This window comes from Orcinus orca, chromosome 4 (assembly GCF_937001465.1).
Source record: "Orcinus orca chromosome 4, mOrcOrc1.1, whole genome shotgun sequence".
NCBI classification, from domain to species: Eukaryota; Metazoa; Chordata; class Mammalia; order Artiodactyla; family Delphinidae; genus Orcinus; species Orcinus orca.
The window spans coordinates 74,314,685-74,334,788 of NC_064562.1; the positions used below are offsets into that span (position 1 = coordinate 74,314,685).

The window sequence follows — 20,104 nt, forward strand, 5'->3', positions numbered from 1 at the left end:
TAGTACTAGAAACTGATGAACATATATGCATTGGGCAAATAAATAATATTAATTTCATATTACTATTTTACAATATAAATTAAAAGCCAATATTATGAAAACTTTGTGATTGCTGAAGCACATTTTGTGAAAAATGTAACTGCACCCAATTTAGAGAATTTCAGGTTTGAAATGGTAATGCAAAGCAAAACAGAAAAGAAAAAAATGTAGTTCTTAAGGAATGTTTACCATACATTTTACCTGATTTTTCCAAACACACTGGAGTCAATTCTGCATGCTTCTGTAGAAACATATGCACTTACCCACCACCACTGCCCCCCAATCATCACCACTAGGGAAGAAATGCTAATCTGAACTGAAAGATTCTAGGCCACTGATTGAACAATGTGACTGAGTGGACAGAGCCACTGTGAGTGTGAAAGTCACCACACACTTACTCTTTTTATGTGGCTGCAGTAATTGAAGAGTTAGGTTTCAATTTCACAGGTCTCTTAAATCTCAAATTGATCAAAGGGTGATGCATTAACCTTAGTCCCTGAACTAAAACACAGTATTCCAACTTATTTTACCAGGGATTTCTGTAATGGGGCTTAGAAGATAAGCTCAGCTAATATAGTGGCATTTCATGTTCCTTTGCCAGTATTTCCTGTATAATTATTAAATTATGCTATAGGAGAGGTGAGTGTGTTTTGGAACAAGGCTTGATACTCATGGTTCCACCTGCCAAATGCTTCTCAGCCTTTTTCATGCTGCAGACACAAAGAAAATTACAAATATAATATTTATATAATTATATACTTAATAAACATATAAATATTATATAATGCTTGTATATTATGATGTTATATTATATTACATTATACATATTATATTCCCTGAGGGAAATTAGAGGGATAAGAGTGCCTGTATTGAGTTTGGTGAGTAAAAAGAAAAATTATATTGCCTAAATATTACATAAAGGTAAAAAGTATATACACAAAGTATTGAGGAAAAGAACAGTATTGAATTTTGTACAAATATTGTATAATATTCCTCACTGGAACTTCAAGGGCTGGATGTCACTCACTGTACTTGCCAGCTGCAGAGATAATATTATAAATAAAGCACTTTCCAATATTTTCATAAGAAAATTAGGTTGCTTGTGTAAAAATCACTTTTCTATCAGGTTTTATGCTTTAGATGACTATACACAATTCCTGACCAAGATGTTTTCACCATAATCTCCTCAAAAATCTTGGTAGTTTCCACTGATGTGAATTTTATTTCAAACAAGCAGATGATCAGAAATGTTAAAACATGTCTTTTACAACCATTCAAATTTTACAACCATTGACATTGTCACTAAGAGTAATTGTAAACTTCCTGTGATAATGCAAAAATATTTCAAATCCAATCAGAAATTTAAAGTCAAACGTTCTGAGATAGTGATGAGGCTCTAATGTAGAACAGGCATGCATTGTTCAACAACAGATCAGGATATCAGTGGGTGCAAACATCAGCCACTATGAGTGGATGCAGAGACTAAGTATATGAGAAGACACACTTGGGCCACTGCCTGAGGCTGCGCCTCCCAGGAGCCCCTGCCCAGCCACCCGCAGCCCTCTTTTCCCACCGCTGGCCGCACCTTGGGCTGAGATCTGAGCTCCTTGGGCACCTGGACCACGAACTCCTCTGGCAGCTCCACGGGGCCCTTGTCCACGATGAGCAGTGGCGCGCTCCGCAGCTGGCTGCTGAAGGAGATGTCTGGGAGGTAGAGCGCCTCCTGGGCTGCGCTCAGCATGTCGCAGTGGAGCAGCAAGGGCTGGATGTCGCTCACTGTGCTTGCCACCTGCGGGGACCGCAGGGCGCACCATCAGACTCCGCTCAGCTCAGGCCGGCCTCAGAGGAGCCCTGCTAGGGGCTATTCCCAGGCTGCTCTCTGCTGCAGGCCATAGGCCCAGGACTCCACCACCCCAGGCCCCACAGACAACCCTGGAGCTGAGGACATCGTATCTCCTAGTCGCTAGTGTGATACTTACTGTATAACTCTGTCCTAGTTAATCACAATCTTAAGTAAGCAAAAAACCTCATCCTAATTCCTAACAATAATTTAAAAATTAAATATAATTATTGAAAGCAGAGAGAGCTACCTGAAAAACTATAAAGATTATTTATATTTGTTAAAGATTCACAGCATTCTGTTATAATTTATGGGCACTAATATCTGTGTCAATAAAAATACTGGTTATTGAACTAAATATTTACACATGAAAAGCTTGATAAAGTAATGGGTGAAGAAAGTTTCAGAGAGGTTTTCTTTTTATTAGTTTCGTTTGCTGTACTGGTACACTTACATGGATTGTTTTATATTTATTTATATGTTTCGGGTCACTTAACCTTTTTGGAAAGATGCTATATTAAGGTCTGTGATGGACATTAGGGTGAAAAGGATATACATACATTTTTGCCATTTACATACACAGTGATTTTACTGACAAATGGTACATATTACATAAATGAATAAATATGGAAGACCAAGACAATAATGAAAAAATAAAATTGCACAAACATGACTATTTTTTAATATTCACAAAACAGTCATACATTATACGATATGAAAAACAGAACAATATAAGTACAGGATTTTGTTTTTTTGGTGAATTGGTACAGATACATATTCCTCTACACTAATTGCAACTAGTGTAATAAATAGGAGTGATAATGAAAATGTTTCTATTAGCAGAAAGAAAAAGACTTTACAAGGAAGAAGATTTTGCTTTACATAATTATTTTTAACATTATAACATGCATATTAAAAACATGATAATAATGCTATAGGGCTACCATTCAATAGTCAGGAGAGAAACTAAGAAATTCGATAAAGCAAGAGAACTTTAGATCATCTTTCTAACACGGGAAGTTTATAAAGTACCGCTACAATTTCTTGATATATAAAATATTTGCAAATTAAGAGTGAAAAACATGTTCTCCTCCAAATCACAACAAATGATACAGCTCTTATAGAAAATAAAAATTATATTAAGAAATCTGTCAAACAATCCATCTACAATGAAAAAGTTTAGAATATAACTTTAAGGCATCACCCTTAAACAACATTTTTATTTAAACTCATTATAAAGTGTACTAAAATATCTAGGCAAGAGGTAATCTGAGTGCTATTTTGATAGTTCATGTGAATGAAAAGGTGTCAAAGAAGGAAACAAGTTTTAAGACCAAAAAAACTGTGAAAATTAAAATCTCTAAATAATTACCTCCCGTGGCATCTTTTCTGATCTTTTAACTTCCAAAATATCATTCTCTTTGTTATCCAAAATGACAATGTGACTAATTTTTTATTATTTTTACATGAATATATGCAGGTATGTTTTTGCTAACACCTTTTTTACTGCTCTATGGAAGGAAATTAGGAAAAGATTATAAAGCTATTATTTATCTTGCAAGCTTCAGTTATAATAAAGTTGAAAGATTTCACCCTCAGCCAAATTAACATATAAGGACATTCGGAGTGATGGAACATGCATTTACTTGTTCATTCATTCAACAAATATGCTTTGATTTCCCATTATATGCCAGGTCCTTTTCTAGGTGCTCGAGATTTTGGTGAACAAAACAGATAACATACCTACTTTAATGAATCACCCATTCTTGTGTGGGAGATGGAGAATAATGCAAATACATAAATAATTTTAATACAATATAGATATGAGTAAACCATAGAAAGTTTAAGTAGGGTAATATGTAAAGGCTACTCTGTTTAGGTTTTTATGGAAGACATATCTATGGGAGTAAAATTTAAACTGAGATATCAAAATATTGGTAGTTGCTAGTCATACAAAACTCAGGAGTAAAGAGCATTGCAGCCTGCTGCAAAGGCCTCAGGCTGGAACCACCTTGGTCTGATCAAGAAATTGCACAATGGCCAATGAAGCTGTATATAGTGGACTGGGAGAAGAGTAATCTGGAATGAGATCAGAAAGGTAAGCAACAGCCAGATCATGGGCTTTGTAAACCTGGGTAAGGCTTTTAGTTTGGGGACAATCAACCATCTGTTTAGGATACTGAATAAAGCTCCTGGGAAAAAAAGACTAGGGCAGGATAGGGAAAAAGACATAGGAATAATGACCTCTACTGAATTAGAGATTATTTCAGGAAAGGTCAATTGCTAGGGTAGGCAGAGAATTATAATTGATTTAAAATGTATAGAGTGGAATCACCATCAGTTGAAAAATATAATAGTGCCTGCATTAAATGAAAGAATCTCAGCTTAAACAAGAAATAGACAAAAATGTTTGAACTATAACCAGAAAGCAAAGTCTAGGGACCTAGAAAGAATAAATCTGGATCAAAGAACAAAATAATTCCATGTGGTAAGACTGAGGAAAATAAAAATACCAGGAAGTTAAGTAGACTTTTACTCATGAGTTAAAGGAGATGAGACTCCAAGGTGTTCCATGAAGCTGGATTATCTTATATGTCTATAGATCAGCCTCTCCTTTAAACTGACCATCTCTATTAAAGGAAACCAGAGTCCCAGACCACTGGAAGCAAAAGTGGAGGGGACGTTACACTGCCCACATGGAGAAGGGTTGTTAGAACAGAGCCAAAATCTTAATTTTTGTTTTAAAAAGTATTGTATATGTTATACTTAAGGTATTATATAAATTCTGGGGAAATACTTACTCAAGTATAAATATAAATCTAATTTTTCTTCCTGAAGCTATTATAAAAATAAATCTTCAAGATAAACATCACTGTTGTAAGTCTGGTATTCCATTAAAAGCACTGAATCTCAAGTCTGGAAAGAATTATTCAACTCACACAATAGATAACCCTTAGAGAATCCCTGCTAAAAATCTCCAAGTTTCACACAAGGAGACAGTGATCACAAACTCACTCTGTTCTTGGGCCACCCAATCCCATTTGAAGCAGCAGGTTCTTCCTCATGTTGAAAAAGGTGTGATATCTATACTCTGGCTTCTCCATCCACTTGTCTAAATTTGATACAAATGGGCTATGTGCAAAACATATCAAGCTACTCCTAGAAGGCATTTGTCTTCAGATATCTGAAGATAGCCTTCACATCCTGAATGTCTCTTTTCTTCTCCAGATTCATAAGGGAAAGGTTTTTTTCAAATTAACTATGAAAAAATACCCCACAATGTTGTAACATTATCTGTACTTGGAAGGTATACCTCTTATGCTCCACACCCATCTCTACTTGAGACCATATTTTCAAACTTTGTTGTATGTAATTTTAGGATGTCTCAAAGGTAATTTTGGTTCCAGGGCAGGAAGTAACGATGAGGCCAATACATCTTGTTCTTCTTTCTTTCTATCCTTCTTCAAAGAGAGAAAAACTTCATTCTTAACTTCTTTAAAAATTACATATCTGATTCAGATTTCATTTTTTTAAAAGAGGGACACACTAATTTTTTTAAAATGTGAGTTGCTTTTATCATTAATAATATTAAAAGTTCATCATAAGTAATGTAAATTATTGCCATACTTAAATTGTCCACATAATTAATTCATATTCAGATATTTTTACTATTTAAACACTTTGATTCTGCTTTCCTAGTGGGCAAGAATGAAATATAAACATTAATATTTCACAACCTACTGAAATGATCAAAATATTTCCACTATGTTTAAGTGTAGTCTCCAAACATCAAAGGCCATCAGAGTATCAAAGTTCCTGAATATTGGCTGTGGGTAAATATGAGGCAAGAAGAAAAGGAAAAATAATGAGCATGTAAGAGGTAAAGTATTCATGATGGTGGTACCAGAGTTTTCATATTATCTGTGGAGTTTATAATTGAAATAAATATTAAAATATCAGATTTCAATAATATATGCCTTCAGAGATCAAAACTGATTTATAATTAATAAAAATACTAAATAAGCATAGTTTCTAACCAATTTCAACTGCTTCTATTTTCTTGTTCACCTTAGGTGAGTAGCGATGTAATTCAATTATTCAGCTTCTTCCTCCAAACATCTATTGATCATAATAGGAGCCTGGAATCTAGACATAGCAATGGGCTGCAGTACTAAGATATTTCTAAGGAGAGAGAAATGCTTACAACAAGACCTCATCAGAGTGTTATTTATCAGAGTTACATGTGATTTAACATTCATATTCACGAGTCATTCGTCTTTGTGTTTTGGGGTAATAGTTTACCATATCTTTTTAATAATTAGCTAATTATGAGCCTTACAGGGTTTAACTGTACTGTAATGTATGTACTGTAATTATAGCTATGATCCTAACCTACATATTCAATTCTGCCTTTCACTATTATCTCTTGAATACAAAACTTATTCTCTATATGTACCTGCCAAATCCTTTGTTCAAATTATCCTTCTTAACAGGAAATTCTTTCCCCTACTGCTCAGGCTTTCCAAATGACATTCCCGGTATCATGCTTCCCATGATTATTCTAAACTATTCACTATGTATATAATCAGCACCAAATTTCACACTATTTCCCTTCTGTTCTCTACTAAAATCTAAAATTTTATATCTACTTTTAAATTAAAATTTAAATCTTCTAAACATTTAAAATCTTGATTTCTTTTTTATTTCCAAGGTTTAAGCAAATACAATACTGCTTTCCTTAAATCAAACTTTACAAACTTTACTTCTTTTGTTTTCTTCTTTTGTTTCTAGCTCATTCTCCTATATGCTGATTTGGTTGGTTTATTTCTAATTTAAATCACAGGTCTACAAAATAAGGCAATTCTCAGTAGGTTATTAAAATGCCTTTGGAAGAAGTCTCCATGAGCTGGTTAAGGAATTTTGATTTGAGTTTCTCTTCTAACAACTATTTGAAATGTCACTGCATCATTAGATTGACGGTTCCAAGTATATTTGTTCATCTTAAAATTACTGAGCCTACTACCCATGATTCAAGGGATTGTTGTGAGTATTCGCTGAGCTATTGTGTGCAAAAGTGTTCAGCTAACCGCAAAGTGCTACATAAATGCTAGAAATCATATTGAAATACTTATAACAACAAATGATTGATACAGAATATCTAATCCAATTCAGTCCCATATCTATAACTATATCTATTTATGTATAGAGAGAGGGAGGAAGGGGTGGGAGGAAGCAGGAGGGAAAAGAGAGAGAAAGGGAGACAGACTACTGCTTTCATTTCTTTTCTTATAAGTAAAGGTCATTTTCCAATTCTGCTTCCTTTTGCATACCTGAAAGGCTCTACCTTTCTCCCAGCACCTTCATTTTGGCCATATAAATAAATTACTACTCTCCTGATTTCTCCCTAGAAGTGCATGTGAACAGCTGCAAAATTCTTTTCTAGGCTGGGTAGTAATCTCTAACAACTGTCATAAAAGTTCCAATTCAAGCACCTGACTAAGGATGCCACCAAGTAGAAATTACATCATGGAAGTTCTAACACAGAGAAAAATCTGACTTAATTCTGGGTCTTACAAGAAAATGGCTCCGAAGTGATGAATTGTCTACCTATGTATGATGAAGCAACCTTCATAGTATACGCGAATATTATTCAATTTAACTCAACAGACTCCTTCTCTGGGCTGAACTGTTTTATGAAGCATTGGTATGTCCCGTGCGGGCAAGCAATTTTCCCTTCAGACTGGGTTCCTCGCTCTCCTTTTCTACAACATAGCTGTTTCAGTAAAAGAAAATATAATATGGCTAAACTTTCACCAGAAGACTGAACAGTCAAGTTATGAAAGCTATATAAGACATCCTGAGACTAGTGGAAGAAGCAAACACTTGTTATGAATAAAGCTAAAGGGAAACTTAATTCCTAGTGTTAAAAAGCAAAAGAAACAACATTAAAAGATTATTTTTATTTTTATTTTTTTATTTTGCGGTACGCGGGCCTTTCACTGTTGTGGCCTCTCCCATTGCGGAGCACAGGCTCCGGACGCACAGGCTCAGCAGCCATGGCTCACGGGCCCAGCCGCTCCGCGGCATGTGGGATCTTCCCGGACCGGGGCACGAACCCGTGTCCCCTGCATCGGCAGGCCGACTCTCAACCACTGTGCCACCAGGGAAGCCCTAAAAGATTTTTTTAAATTGTCTTTCATGTATGGCATCTTCCATGTTTTAAACATAGAAGAAAAATTGTGGCTTATTCATTGTAATGGTTGCCTAGATTGCAATATTGTAATGTAAATATCTCAAACATTTCTTAAAATGAGTAAGCAGAGTAAGATTTTTGCTATTGATGTAAATTTGTAAAAAAAAAAATCAGTTTCTGACAAAAAGACATTATTTTCGTTCGAATTAAATAAAATGCCTATTACATATCTTGTTCCTCAGAAGAGTGATAACTAATAGCTTTTTTTTTCAAACTAAAAACACCTGCCTCTTTGTAAACATAATGCAAACAGATTTCAATTCATAATAACAAAAGAAAAATTCTGGAATTTATTCTTTGGAAAATACGGATTTTATTTTAACTTCCCTCCCTCTACTCCCCTCTTAAAGGATATTAAAATTTTAATGGTATAGAAAATGTGCTTTCAGAATGTTGTAAATAATTTCTTTAAAAATCTTTATAACTGTAGTAATGGGGCACTTTTCTTAATCACGTTGCCAATTGTACTCGACATGTGGGAAAAGAACAGCAAAACCATACATATTTTGACAGAGATCTGTCTCATTAGCGAGTTCTTTCCCCCCATCCTAAGTTAACCATAACTGGCATCTCTGAAAGTAGTTGAGAAAATGAAAACTTTTTATCTACTTTTTTTTTGGTAATAAGAGACTTTTACCCCTCCACCCCCTCTTCAATACACATACAAATGAAGGCCTAAATGCTGGTTCCCAAGAAAGCTGATATGTTAACAGGCTCACAGGTCAAAACGATCGATTATATTATGTTGGTGATATATACACAGAGTGTAATTATTATTGGACACCTACTTTTAAAAATCGGCATAGTGGTTTTTAATCTTTGTGCAGAGCCACGACAACAAGCCTGCCTCTAACAACAGCCTGTAACCCATAAAACATCTGGGCTATCACAGCTCTTCCCACTGGCCTGAGCCATTGTGACTAATATAAAAGGCATCCTTTTAAGCAAATATGTAGTGTTCCTTGGAGGGAGCATCATACCAGCCTGTTGCTTTGAATTTTATGTATTATCTGTCTGCATTATTAAATCATGTGCCCTTAAAGTTTGCATGGTTTCACCAACTTCACTATCAAAAGGAATTTTTTTGAAAAGGATCATTGCTAAATAGTCACCACGATGTTGATTTGTAACAAGTGCTACAGAAAAGAATAGTCGTAATCTAATTCAGGTAGTGTCTATGATCACTACTCTCCTAGTATCTCTAACAGCCTGGAGAGAAGTAAGGTGTGAAAGCTGTTTTTTCTTTTATAAATATAGAGGGGTTTTTTTTCCTCTACATGGTCTAATCATATCTGGATATTTTTTCCTCATGTCATCTGTTATTTCTTAATGCAACAACAAAATTAATCGGTTTTGAAGTCATCTGGGTCCAAGAAAAAAATGAATCGTAAAATGCTATTTTAATTTTGCATATTATTTTATCTTTGTATTTAATAAGCAATGATTTCTCTAATTTAGCTCAATGTATTTATCCCCTTTAACTTCACATTAAACTAATAATATCAAAGTAAGGGTACATCTGTCACTCGTTATTCAATTCCTTCAAACCTGGGAAGAATAGTGAAGACAGGAAATTTGATTGGGCTTATAGTCTAATTAAAAGCAACAGGCTTAACTATGAATAGCTTTTCAACACTCTAACTTTTTTATTTTTTGCTGATCTAAGCTTAAGATGTTCATTAGTAACTCATTAAAGACTTAGTTACAGTCCAGTGGGTAAGTCCTGAATATAATGATGGAATGTGTGTACAAATGTGTAGGCTCATAATTAGAGAAACTGTCACATTTGGGGATTAAGAATATACAATGCAGTCTTTGAAAACCACTATGGAAAGTAAGTGACCCAAGATGGTGTTGTATTTTAAATTTTGCTTACTATCCAGGTCATTTGGTTTTTAGTTCTAATTCCTAAAGGTATGTTTTAATGACCACATTTTCACAGGATTAAATGTGTGAGGCTTTGGGCCTTTCTATACATTATTTTACTTAATCCTCATACTATAACAAGTAGGCCTAATTACCCCTTTAATAAATAAAGAAACTGTGATTCAAATTGGTTAAGGTCATGTTTCTTGGAAGTAATAGAATTGGAATTAGACTCTAAGGCTTGAAATCCGTCTACTTCATTCAATAGAACCATGCAAATTAGGATTCTAAAGCAGTTTAGATTGAATAATACTCTAAATTTCAGTTTCTGGGCTTCGTTTAAGTATTACTTTCTAAATACTGACATCTTCCTTTATTCAGGGTTCCTTGAAACTGTAGGAGCTGTTCACAGTATTAACATTTATAAATCATTATCTTTATTTAGTTTTCTCTTAATCTTTTCTCCCCAAATAGTACTATTTCAGATATGCCCAATGGGCTGAAATAGTGCAAGTTTACTAGGATCCTTTCCATATAGAACCTCAGGTCCTTTTCCATTTCTCATCTTTTTCTGTTTGTTTGTTTAAAGATGTGATATGAGTGAGTCCAGAGGACACTAATTAAAATATGTAGATTTGATAGAGAGACACAACAAATTGCCTAAATTTCTTGAGATGAATTAAAAGAGGTATTGAGTTGTTTGTAGAACATATCAGAGAAAACGAGTCTATGGAAATAAAATACTCAATATTTATAATATAACTTGAGCAATGATACAAAAAAAATGTAAAAAGGGGGGATTTCCAGAATCTGGAAGGACAAGAATTCAGACTAGAACAAAAACAGAAACATTTCTGGCCACTACAATTAAAGTTTAATGTTCTTTACTATTTTCTTAAGGAGGAGTAATTGGAAACTAAATAGAAGAACCCAATGAATTACCTTGCTGTTTTGTGTATAATTCACCACTATACAGTTCACATCTCAGAATAAAGTTTCAATCATTGTCAATTACTAGTTTTTGCCATCATAAAAAGAAAGCAGATTAATGAACTATTTTTAGGAATCAAATATGTAAGCAAAAGAGGAGATGGAGTGGGGCTAGACAAGCGATATATGATTTCAAAGTGAATTTAAAATAGATGAGATTTAAGTGGCTAAATCCAGGCAAAAAGCCTCTTTTAAAAAATGCAGTCTAAAGCATTCTTAAATCTAAATGTATTATAACTTTGATATCCTGTGGTATTTTCTAAAAACGATATTTAAGAAAGCTTACAAATCAACAATAAAAATTGAGAAATGATTAAATAATATTTCTTCAAGTAAGTAATACAAATGGCCAATGAGTACATGAAAAGAAGCTCAACATTATTCATTAAAGACATACAAATCAAGACTGGGAGTTTAGGACTGACGTGTACACACTACTATATTTAAAACAGATAAACAAAAAGGACCTACTATATAGCAAAAATAAAAAAAAATTTAATTCAGTTTGTCAAAAAAAAGAAAAAACTACAATGAGATACTACTTCATCTTTACTAGAATGGCTAAAAGAAAAAGGACAGACAATAACAAGTGCGAGTGAGAATGCGAGAACCCTCATACTGCCGTTTGGAATGTATAACTGTGCAACTACTCTGGAATATAGTTTAGCAGTTCCTCAAAATGCTAAATATAGTTATCATGACTCAGCAATCCAATTCCTAGGTGTATACCCAAGAAGTGAAAACATGTCCACACAAAAACTTGTACATGAGTTTTCATAACAGCAACACACAAATTAGCCAAAAAGTAGGAATAATCTAAATTTCCATCAACTAACAAATATAATGTGGTATATTCATACAATAGATTGTTATTTGGAAACAAAAAAAGAATTAACTACTGATACATGCTATGATATAAATAAATTTTAAAATTATTATGTTAAATGAAAGAAGCAAGTTGCAAAAGATAAAAAATTGTATGATTCCATTTATACAAAATGTCTACAATAGGCAAACCCATAGAGACACTGATTAGTGGTTGCCAGGGACTGGGGAGAAGGGGAAACTGGGTATGACTATTAATGGGTACAGAATTTCTTTTTGGAGGACTGATAACATTCTAAAATTGATTCAGTGATGGGTGCACAACTATGCATACACTAAAATTCACTGAAGTAAACACTTTAAGTGGGTAAATTTTATGGTATGTGAAATATAAATCAATAAAGATATTTTTAAATCCCCATTTACACATTAAAAAAGATATTGGTGCATCAGATCTAGTTTTTTTTTAAAAACCACATGGCATCTTTTATAAATATTTTCTTCTTCCTTTATCACAAGAGGACTATGCTTTTCTGACTCATTTATAGATGTGGCTATGAGGAAGAGTTTTAATTAATGAAAATGGAAGCAAAAGTAAAGTGCACTATTTCCAAGCATATCCATAAAAATCTTCCATTGGAATCTTCCCAATGCTTGTTCTTCCTTCCTGTAGACAGGAATGGCAATGAGCCTCAGAAAGATTTTGGAACCCTTGTTCCAAAATCAGACTGGGTCGCTGAATAACTGTGAGAACAAGAAAAGGGCATCCTCGCAGCCCCTACCATACACACACACACACACACACACACACACACATATCCAACCAGAAACACTTACCTGCCTTGGAATTCTTGGTGAACAAGAAAATATTCTCTAGAATCCATTATTCATTTTGGAATCTACTGTGACTACAGCCGAAGTTTACCCTATCTAATACATTGTTCAAGAATGCAAATTAGGGCTTCCCTGGTGGCACAGTGGTTGGGAGTCCGCCTGCCGATGCGACTCCAGGGGACGCGGGTTCGTGCCCCGGTGGTCCGGGAAGATCCCACATGCGGCGGAGCGGCTGGGCCCCTGAGCCATAGCCGCTGAGCCTGTGCGTCCAGAGCCTGTGCTCTGCAACGGGAGAGGCCACAACAGTGAGAGGCCCGCGTACCGCAAAAAAAAATAAAAATAAAAAAAAGAATGGAAATTAAAGTAGGTAACTCAAATTTCTTTCTCCAGAAATTTCATAATATCTAATTGGAAACACACACATACACACACACACACACACATACACATACACACACACACTTGATTGGATCCCTATTTGACTACTTCTTGTCTTAGATATTTTCTGAGGACTCATTCCTATCAAATTACACCACAAACATACAGAGTGCAGTAATGTTTCAGGGATCTCTTTTACAATTGATCAATTTGCCTAATTTTGAGACTTTATCTTAATTACTGTACTTTCATAATACATATATTTATGTTCAATTTATGTCATCCTATTACTCTTTTCATTTCTTATTAACTTTTGTTTAATATTCTATATATATATTTTTAGAATAATTTTGTTGAATTTCTACATAGAAAAGCTCACATCAGTACTCTGAATGCAGTGTGTGAAAATATATATGAATTAACTTGAAAATAACTTACAATTTTGCTATTCCTAGTCTTTTCATCTAAGAACATGGTATATTGCATGTCTTCTTTTATAACTCCCAGTAAGTTTCACATTTTTCATAGGTTCCATGTAGTTCCTGCTATGATACTTCCTAAGTAACTCAGGCATTTCATTGCTGTTTTGATGGAATCATATATGTATGTTTGAATCATACACCTGAAATCAGTGCTCCCATTAATTCTGGGAAAGTTATTATTTCTTGAATTTTCTGAGTACATCATTATACTCCTACAAATAGTAATTATATCTTAATATTTGAATATTTACTCTTCTTATTTATATTTTGTTCATTATTATAGTAGCCAAAATTTGTGGAATTGTTTTAAACAAACTGTCATGATAACAAGCAAGGCTGTATTGATCATTTACTACCATTCATTTTAGATAGTATTAAGTTATTCATTATCAATTATTAAGTAATTATTAATTAACCTAAAAATGAATCATTCTTTTCTTTTACTTTCCATATCTCGAGATTTTCTTCTAGGGGTACAAAGATGCAGTCAAATTTTATATACAACTGTGTTCCATTTTACTGCTATTTGTAATGGCAATGTATCAATGACCTTCAATGCTGAGCCCTCAACATATGGTTAAACAATGGTTCATTCATATGACAGGTTATCATAATTTTTTGAAACTTTAATAAGATGCTAGAAATGTCTGAATTTTAAGGTTAAGTCAAAATTTTAAATATAACTCTTATTTCTAGCATTCCAATTTTTTTAAAAATGTGCATACACATAACTGCAAAAAAAATCTAACAAGCATTAATATTAATTATACCACTGAGTCATGGGATTATTGGATTTTTTCTTTCTGATCTAAATTTGTATGAGGAGAATTACTTTGACAATAAAGTAGGAGACACTGGTAATGACAAACAAAAAAATACATGAGACTATGTTCTTGTGCTCTAACAGTAAGCTACAACCTTGACTTCTGGACAGTCAAATCACCGCAAACTATAATATGTGTAAATGAAATAAACACTGGAAGCTTATCAAATGTCACTGTGAGAATCTATTTTTGTACAAAGATGTCTATCTATTACTTTTGTAAGTACAACTAGCATATTTCTCTTGCAAATCCTTAGCTAGCCTAGCTTATTTGATCAAATCCTTTATATATATTTTTTCTGATAGGAATACAATTTTCTTTATTTAAAGAAACTAATTCTGCCATGATGGTAATATAGGGCAAATATAGATTCAAATAAAACAAAAATATAAGTATTAAAATGTAAATAGTTTATTTTCAATTTATCAATTAAAAACATGAAATAGAGAATGAATTAATCCTATGTTTCAATAGGGCCTTATTCTATACTGTCGAACTAAAACAGATCACAATATAATATATACTGTCTTATTTGCATGACAAATCAATGAGACTCTTTCTTATTGCATTTCAATTTTTTATTTGGTCATTAAGTAATCATTTCCCAATCAGAATGGAGGAAATAAATGTATGAAAAATGCACTATGGCTATTTATATTAAATTATAAATATAAGAGAACTATTCTTAACGTTGAGAATGAAAGTAAATAGCAATGCAAAGAAGAGGAAAACAGATAATTAGTTATTTATATATTATATATCAAAATACTTTGAAATTCATTCAACATCAAGTGTATGATGACCATCCTAGTGCAGTCACAGTCTACCCCAAAGTCAAGAAATACAAAAAAATATGATCCTAAACCCTCCAAATAGTCACAGTACATAAAATCTGAAAATAAAAAATGTTATTTTATTCTCAAGGTATACCCGTGTTACTCATAGAGTATCACTACAATAAAATTCACATATAACATGTTTTGCAAGGGCAAAGGCAAAATAAAACTATTTTCCAATTGCCAACCTGCATACTGAATGCATAGGGAAGGCTCCTAAACACATTCTTACAAAGGAAAGCTGTCAGGCATGCATAGTAAATATTGTGATATTAGAGACTGCATAGTTAACTTTTGAAATATATATTTTGAATTTCAGTACCGAGTGGCTAATGTAGATGGTGTTGGATGTGTTCACAGTAACCTCATATAACATGATAATGACAAAGATTTTTCTGTATAACATATTTGACCATAAAAACAGTGATATTACTGCAAGTATGACAAATTGCCTAGGTTGGCAAACATTATAAACATTTAAAGGATGATTAATTTCTAAAAATAACAAAGTTAAGCAGAGCTTAGAAGTCAACCTGTCTTTTTCACAATTAATAAAACATGACTTCATAAAAAATTATGAGGTAATACATTGTGTTATAAAATGTAATTTTGTACTTTCTCAAGCTTTACATTTTATTAGAGGTTAAAAAATATTTTAAATTATTATTTTAAACCATTGACACATTAAATATTATAATTGTAAAAATAGTTAATAATAAAATGCAAATTACATAAAAACATATAGTACGAAATATATATGCCTTTGACCATTGTTTTGTCCCTGCTAAGAACTATTTATAATAATTAACTTCTTGGACATAATAAAGAACAGGTTTGCCTGTAAAGTTCATTACTATATAAATATTCATTCAACTTTAATGACAAAAAAATAGACTTGCAGAAAAAAGTACACATATGGTGGTCACAGAAGAATTTTTTTAAATTCTACTTTTTTCTGCAAAGGTACCATAAAAAGTATTGTTCCTTTTAGCACACAGTAAGCTCCAATGATCCTGTTTTCTATCTTTTTAATTGTGACAGTTTCTAAACACAGTTTAATTAAGATGAGATGCAGTTAAAATATCTGAGCACCCCAATCACCTTCTCAACTCCCAACCCATTGTGGCTTGTGTGACATCCCTCCCAGGACCAGATGTCCTAGTCCAGGTCCTACACTGAAGCATATTGCTTTACTGCCAATAAGGATGAGTCCCAGGTGCCCATGTTATCACTTGATTTTTGTTCTCCGATTCCCCCTTTTTCTCTTGCTCCCAACAAGATCAATAGAACAAAAAAACTTTTATCTTCATGCAACACTACATTAGTTAACAGCAAAGAACTGGCCACCTGCTTTAGCTGCTTCTCTTTACTTCTGCCAGGTCTCATTGCATTATAGATAAGGATTTTATGGCTGTACAAGAAGGGGGCACAGTCATGGTAAACAGAAAAAGAGAAATACAGAGGTACACAGAGACATAAAATATGGACAGATAAACACAGACCTAGAGACATTTCTTAATTTAAAACTTGTGTGTGTGTGTGTATATATATACACACACACACACAATGTGGATATACTAATTAATTTTGTTTTCCTATAAAAAACACTGGCCAGACTTTCTAGGATGATGTGGGAGATTATTCAACTAATGTAAACATTATTCAGAATTAATTCTTCAGCTTAGTTTCTAATTTTACCCATGTAGAAATCATGCAAAAAATGCTTCTCTGACAATTATATACTACCAATTATATACTACTACCACTGACAATTGACAACTATATACTATATTATTATATACTGACAATTATATACTAAGCCTTTATATATATATACATATATATATATATATATATCAGTTTGATAATAATTTTGTTTAGATACTAGTTTTAAAATTTTCTGGCAAAACTTAAATGCTGAGGTTCAAGTAGCAAAAGATTTCAATTATCAGGGTAAGAATAATGATAATTATGCATTTTCCTTATGTAATGCTGAGAGGTTTAGTTCTATTTCAAGGTAGTTAGGGCTAGGAAAATAAAATATAAAGATTTATTGAATGCCAAGCACTATGTTAGAAACTATTCACATATCATTCCATCAATTTCTTAAAATAACTGCACATGGAGTAAGTGTTCATTCTTGCGGATGAGAAGTAGGTTTACAAATGTTTAAGTTACTGTAAGCTTGAGGGAAAAATTAAGAATCTTTTGTTCACTACCTTACCTTTAGCAACTAGCACAGTTTTCTGGCTCATAGTCTATGATAAATGACATGTGTTAACTAGTTTACCAGGTAACAGTGTTACAGTGCTTGTAAGCAGTAGAGCTGAAATTTTATCTCAGGTCTGTTAGACTTCAAATCCCAGTCTGTCTGTGCCCAGAACATGGAAGAAGCAGGTAATCTACTTTTCTGCCTTATCTGCTCCCAAAGGACCAGGAGAGTTGAGGTGGGATTTCTTCTGTAGGGAAGAATGGCCTTGATAGTAACTGATTATCTACTGGCATTAACACCAGAGCTTAAGAAGCTAAGTCCTTTGTTTTAAAACCTCTCTGGGTCTCATGTGCAACTTTAGTCAAGTTCTTTTGCCACTTGGTACCTCACGGATTTTACTATAAGAAGTTAATGATAATAATAACATTAAACCCATGAGAATGTTGTGATAATTAATTGTACCAATACCTCTAAAGTTTATGGCTACAGAATTTATAGTCATCATTATTATTTACTCTGGAGAAAAGGCCAGCAATTCGGGTGATACCCAGAAAAGTTAATTCTCTATGGTCTCAAGGACAAATGAAGCTAGGCATCTCAACAGCAGTAGGCAAAGAGATGCTATCAGGGGATGTTTTGGAAACAAGAGTACTTCTATAACTGAGACATCCACTTTACCTCAGTCCTCTAAGTTTTCGAGCTATATGGTATTCCTTTAAGCCAGGACTGGGACTCTAAGCTATATGGGACTCTAAAAATGCCTATCCTATTAGATTTCATCACTGCTCAAAGGTACACACACTCCTCTGTTTATGAGTATGCTGGATTCCAAAAGGCTGCTCAAGTGAAGCCCTTTATTTACAAGCCCGAAGTGGTATCACAAAGGCAATGGAGAAAGCATCCTATGGAAGGCAGACAAAACTGATTTGCATTTTCTCTGGTGTGAAGTTTTAAAATACTTACACAAGGTAATAAGAATAAAGTTTATAAGTGGAATGCTTCTATATTGTTTATCCTGATATGGTTCAAAGTCAAGATAATATAAGGTAGTTCACATCCAATGGAAAGAATTACTTTAGTTTTTAGCCAAAATGTTTTATATTTTTTTATATACCAGGCTCAATATTCTCTGTGCCCTATTAGGAGTTTTTAAATACTTCTCAGAGTTACTTGGAGAGATTGTGTGTGTGTGTATGTGTGTTCAGTACAGGCCTTAACTCAAGACCTATGATCTAGGGCTCAGCCATGTTTGGGGCCCACTGAAATACACAGTAGGTGTCAGTTTTTGGAGACCAGAAATTTCACCTCTGAAAAGGGAGTCTTTCTTACAATATCTATTTCTGCTATTTTTAACCTATCTTGCTCTAACAGTGCAATTTTAGACTGACTTTTTAAACTTGACTTGTACATAGAGTTTTTTTTTGTTTTTTTTTCTGAATATCAACATCAAATGAAAAAGCTCTCAGGGTTAGCTAATTCCTAGTTGTTACAACTTACTGGCACAAAAACAAACTGGAGGGGCATATAGTATGATAAAGGAAATTAATGTGTTCAGTCACAATATCTGTCAGGCACTGTGCTAGATTCTTTACATATACTATTTATTTAATCTTCAAAGTAACCTTATGAGTGAGGTGTTTTTATAACATCTAAAAACCTAATTAGAATCATCTTTAGATATACAGATAATCAGAAGAGCACTTGTTTAAAGCTGTATAATTCTTATACTGTCCCATATCACAAAATGTTATATGTGCCCAAGTATGTGAGTATGTAAGTGCTACATCAATATAAGAATTAAGGAAAAATTTTGAAATATCTGACAAATTTACATTGTTTAAAAGTAGATGGTTGTATAATTTTACTTTCATTTTTTAAAAAAACACTATCATATAGCAATTTGTTAGAAATAAAGGTGTTAAATCAGGGGAACTTTAGGGAAAATGTCAAGAGAGAAGTGATAATATCCAGTTTTTATACTGACAGCAGAATGCAGAATTCATGTTGAAACTTATATATGAGCCAAATTCGGATTCACATCACTGACGAACTACAATAGATCCCTGTAGTCAATTAAAAACCAAAAGTGAGCTGAAGAGGCTAAAAATGCTTTTCAGCTGCTTGCTAAACTATAATATTCTGAGACCTTCTAAGCAGTGGCAAATACAGCTGTGTCCCTTTTTCTTTGTTCTGATTACCATTAATGTATGAGATAGTGACTATATTATGCCATTTTCATCTTAGTGCAAAACCAATGATAATTAGTAGAAAACTTTAAATTGTGAAAAAGGAACATACATATAGACTTTAATTTGCCAATTTTTAGAGCGATCCTGTGAATATTGTACTAAGTGGTACAGAATTTGTCTTGCTTATTTATTGAATAATTATGTTTTATAAAATTTGCAAAGGGAGATCATTTCTTAACTATCATACTCATGTTATAAATACCAAGCTGTCTAAATGAACAAAGAACACAGTCTTTTATGAGTATGTTAGCATGTTTCAAGAAAAACACCTTTCTGCATATGTTGATATCATTTTGATGTTGTTGGTTTTTTCCCTTTTTTTGCATTGAAAGGGATGTGAGAATTTTGCTTTAATGAGAGGTTTAATTTTTATTCTGTTTGTTAAAGGTTGAGGAGAGTAGTAAACACTCAGAAACAAATGATTACTTGGTTCAGGAAGGTAGATTTTTGAAGTGTTTTCCTTCAAATGTGCATAC

The 20,104-nt window shown here is 33.3% G+C and overlaps 1 protein-coding gene across 1 annotated transcript in view; it reads right to left on the reverse strand.

The window, feature by feature from the left end:
* ADGRL3 (adhesion G protein-coupled receptor L3) overlaps positions 1–20,104 on the reverse strand; it is an 868,464-nt gene that overhangs the window by 552,198 nt on the left and 296,162 nt on the right. Inside the window, exon 4 of the mRNA XM_049709340.1 lies at positions 1,625–1,828. Within this exon, the coding sequence (XP_049565297.1) occupies positions 1,625–1,828 (204 nt within the window). The remainder of the gene's footprint in view (positions 1–1,624; positions 1,829–20,104) is intronic.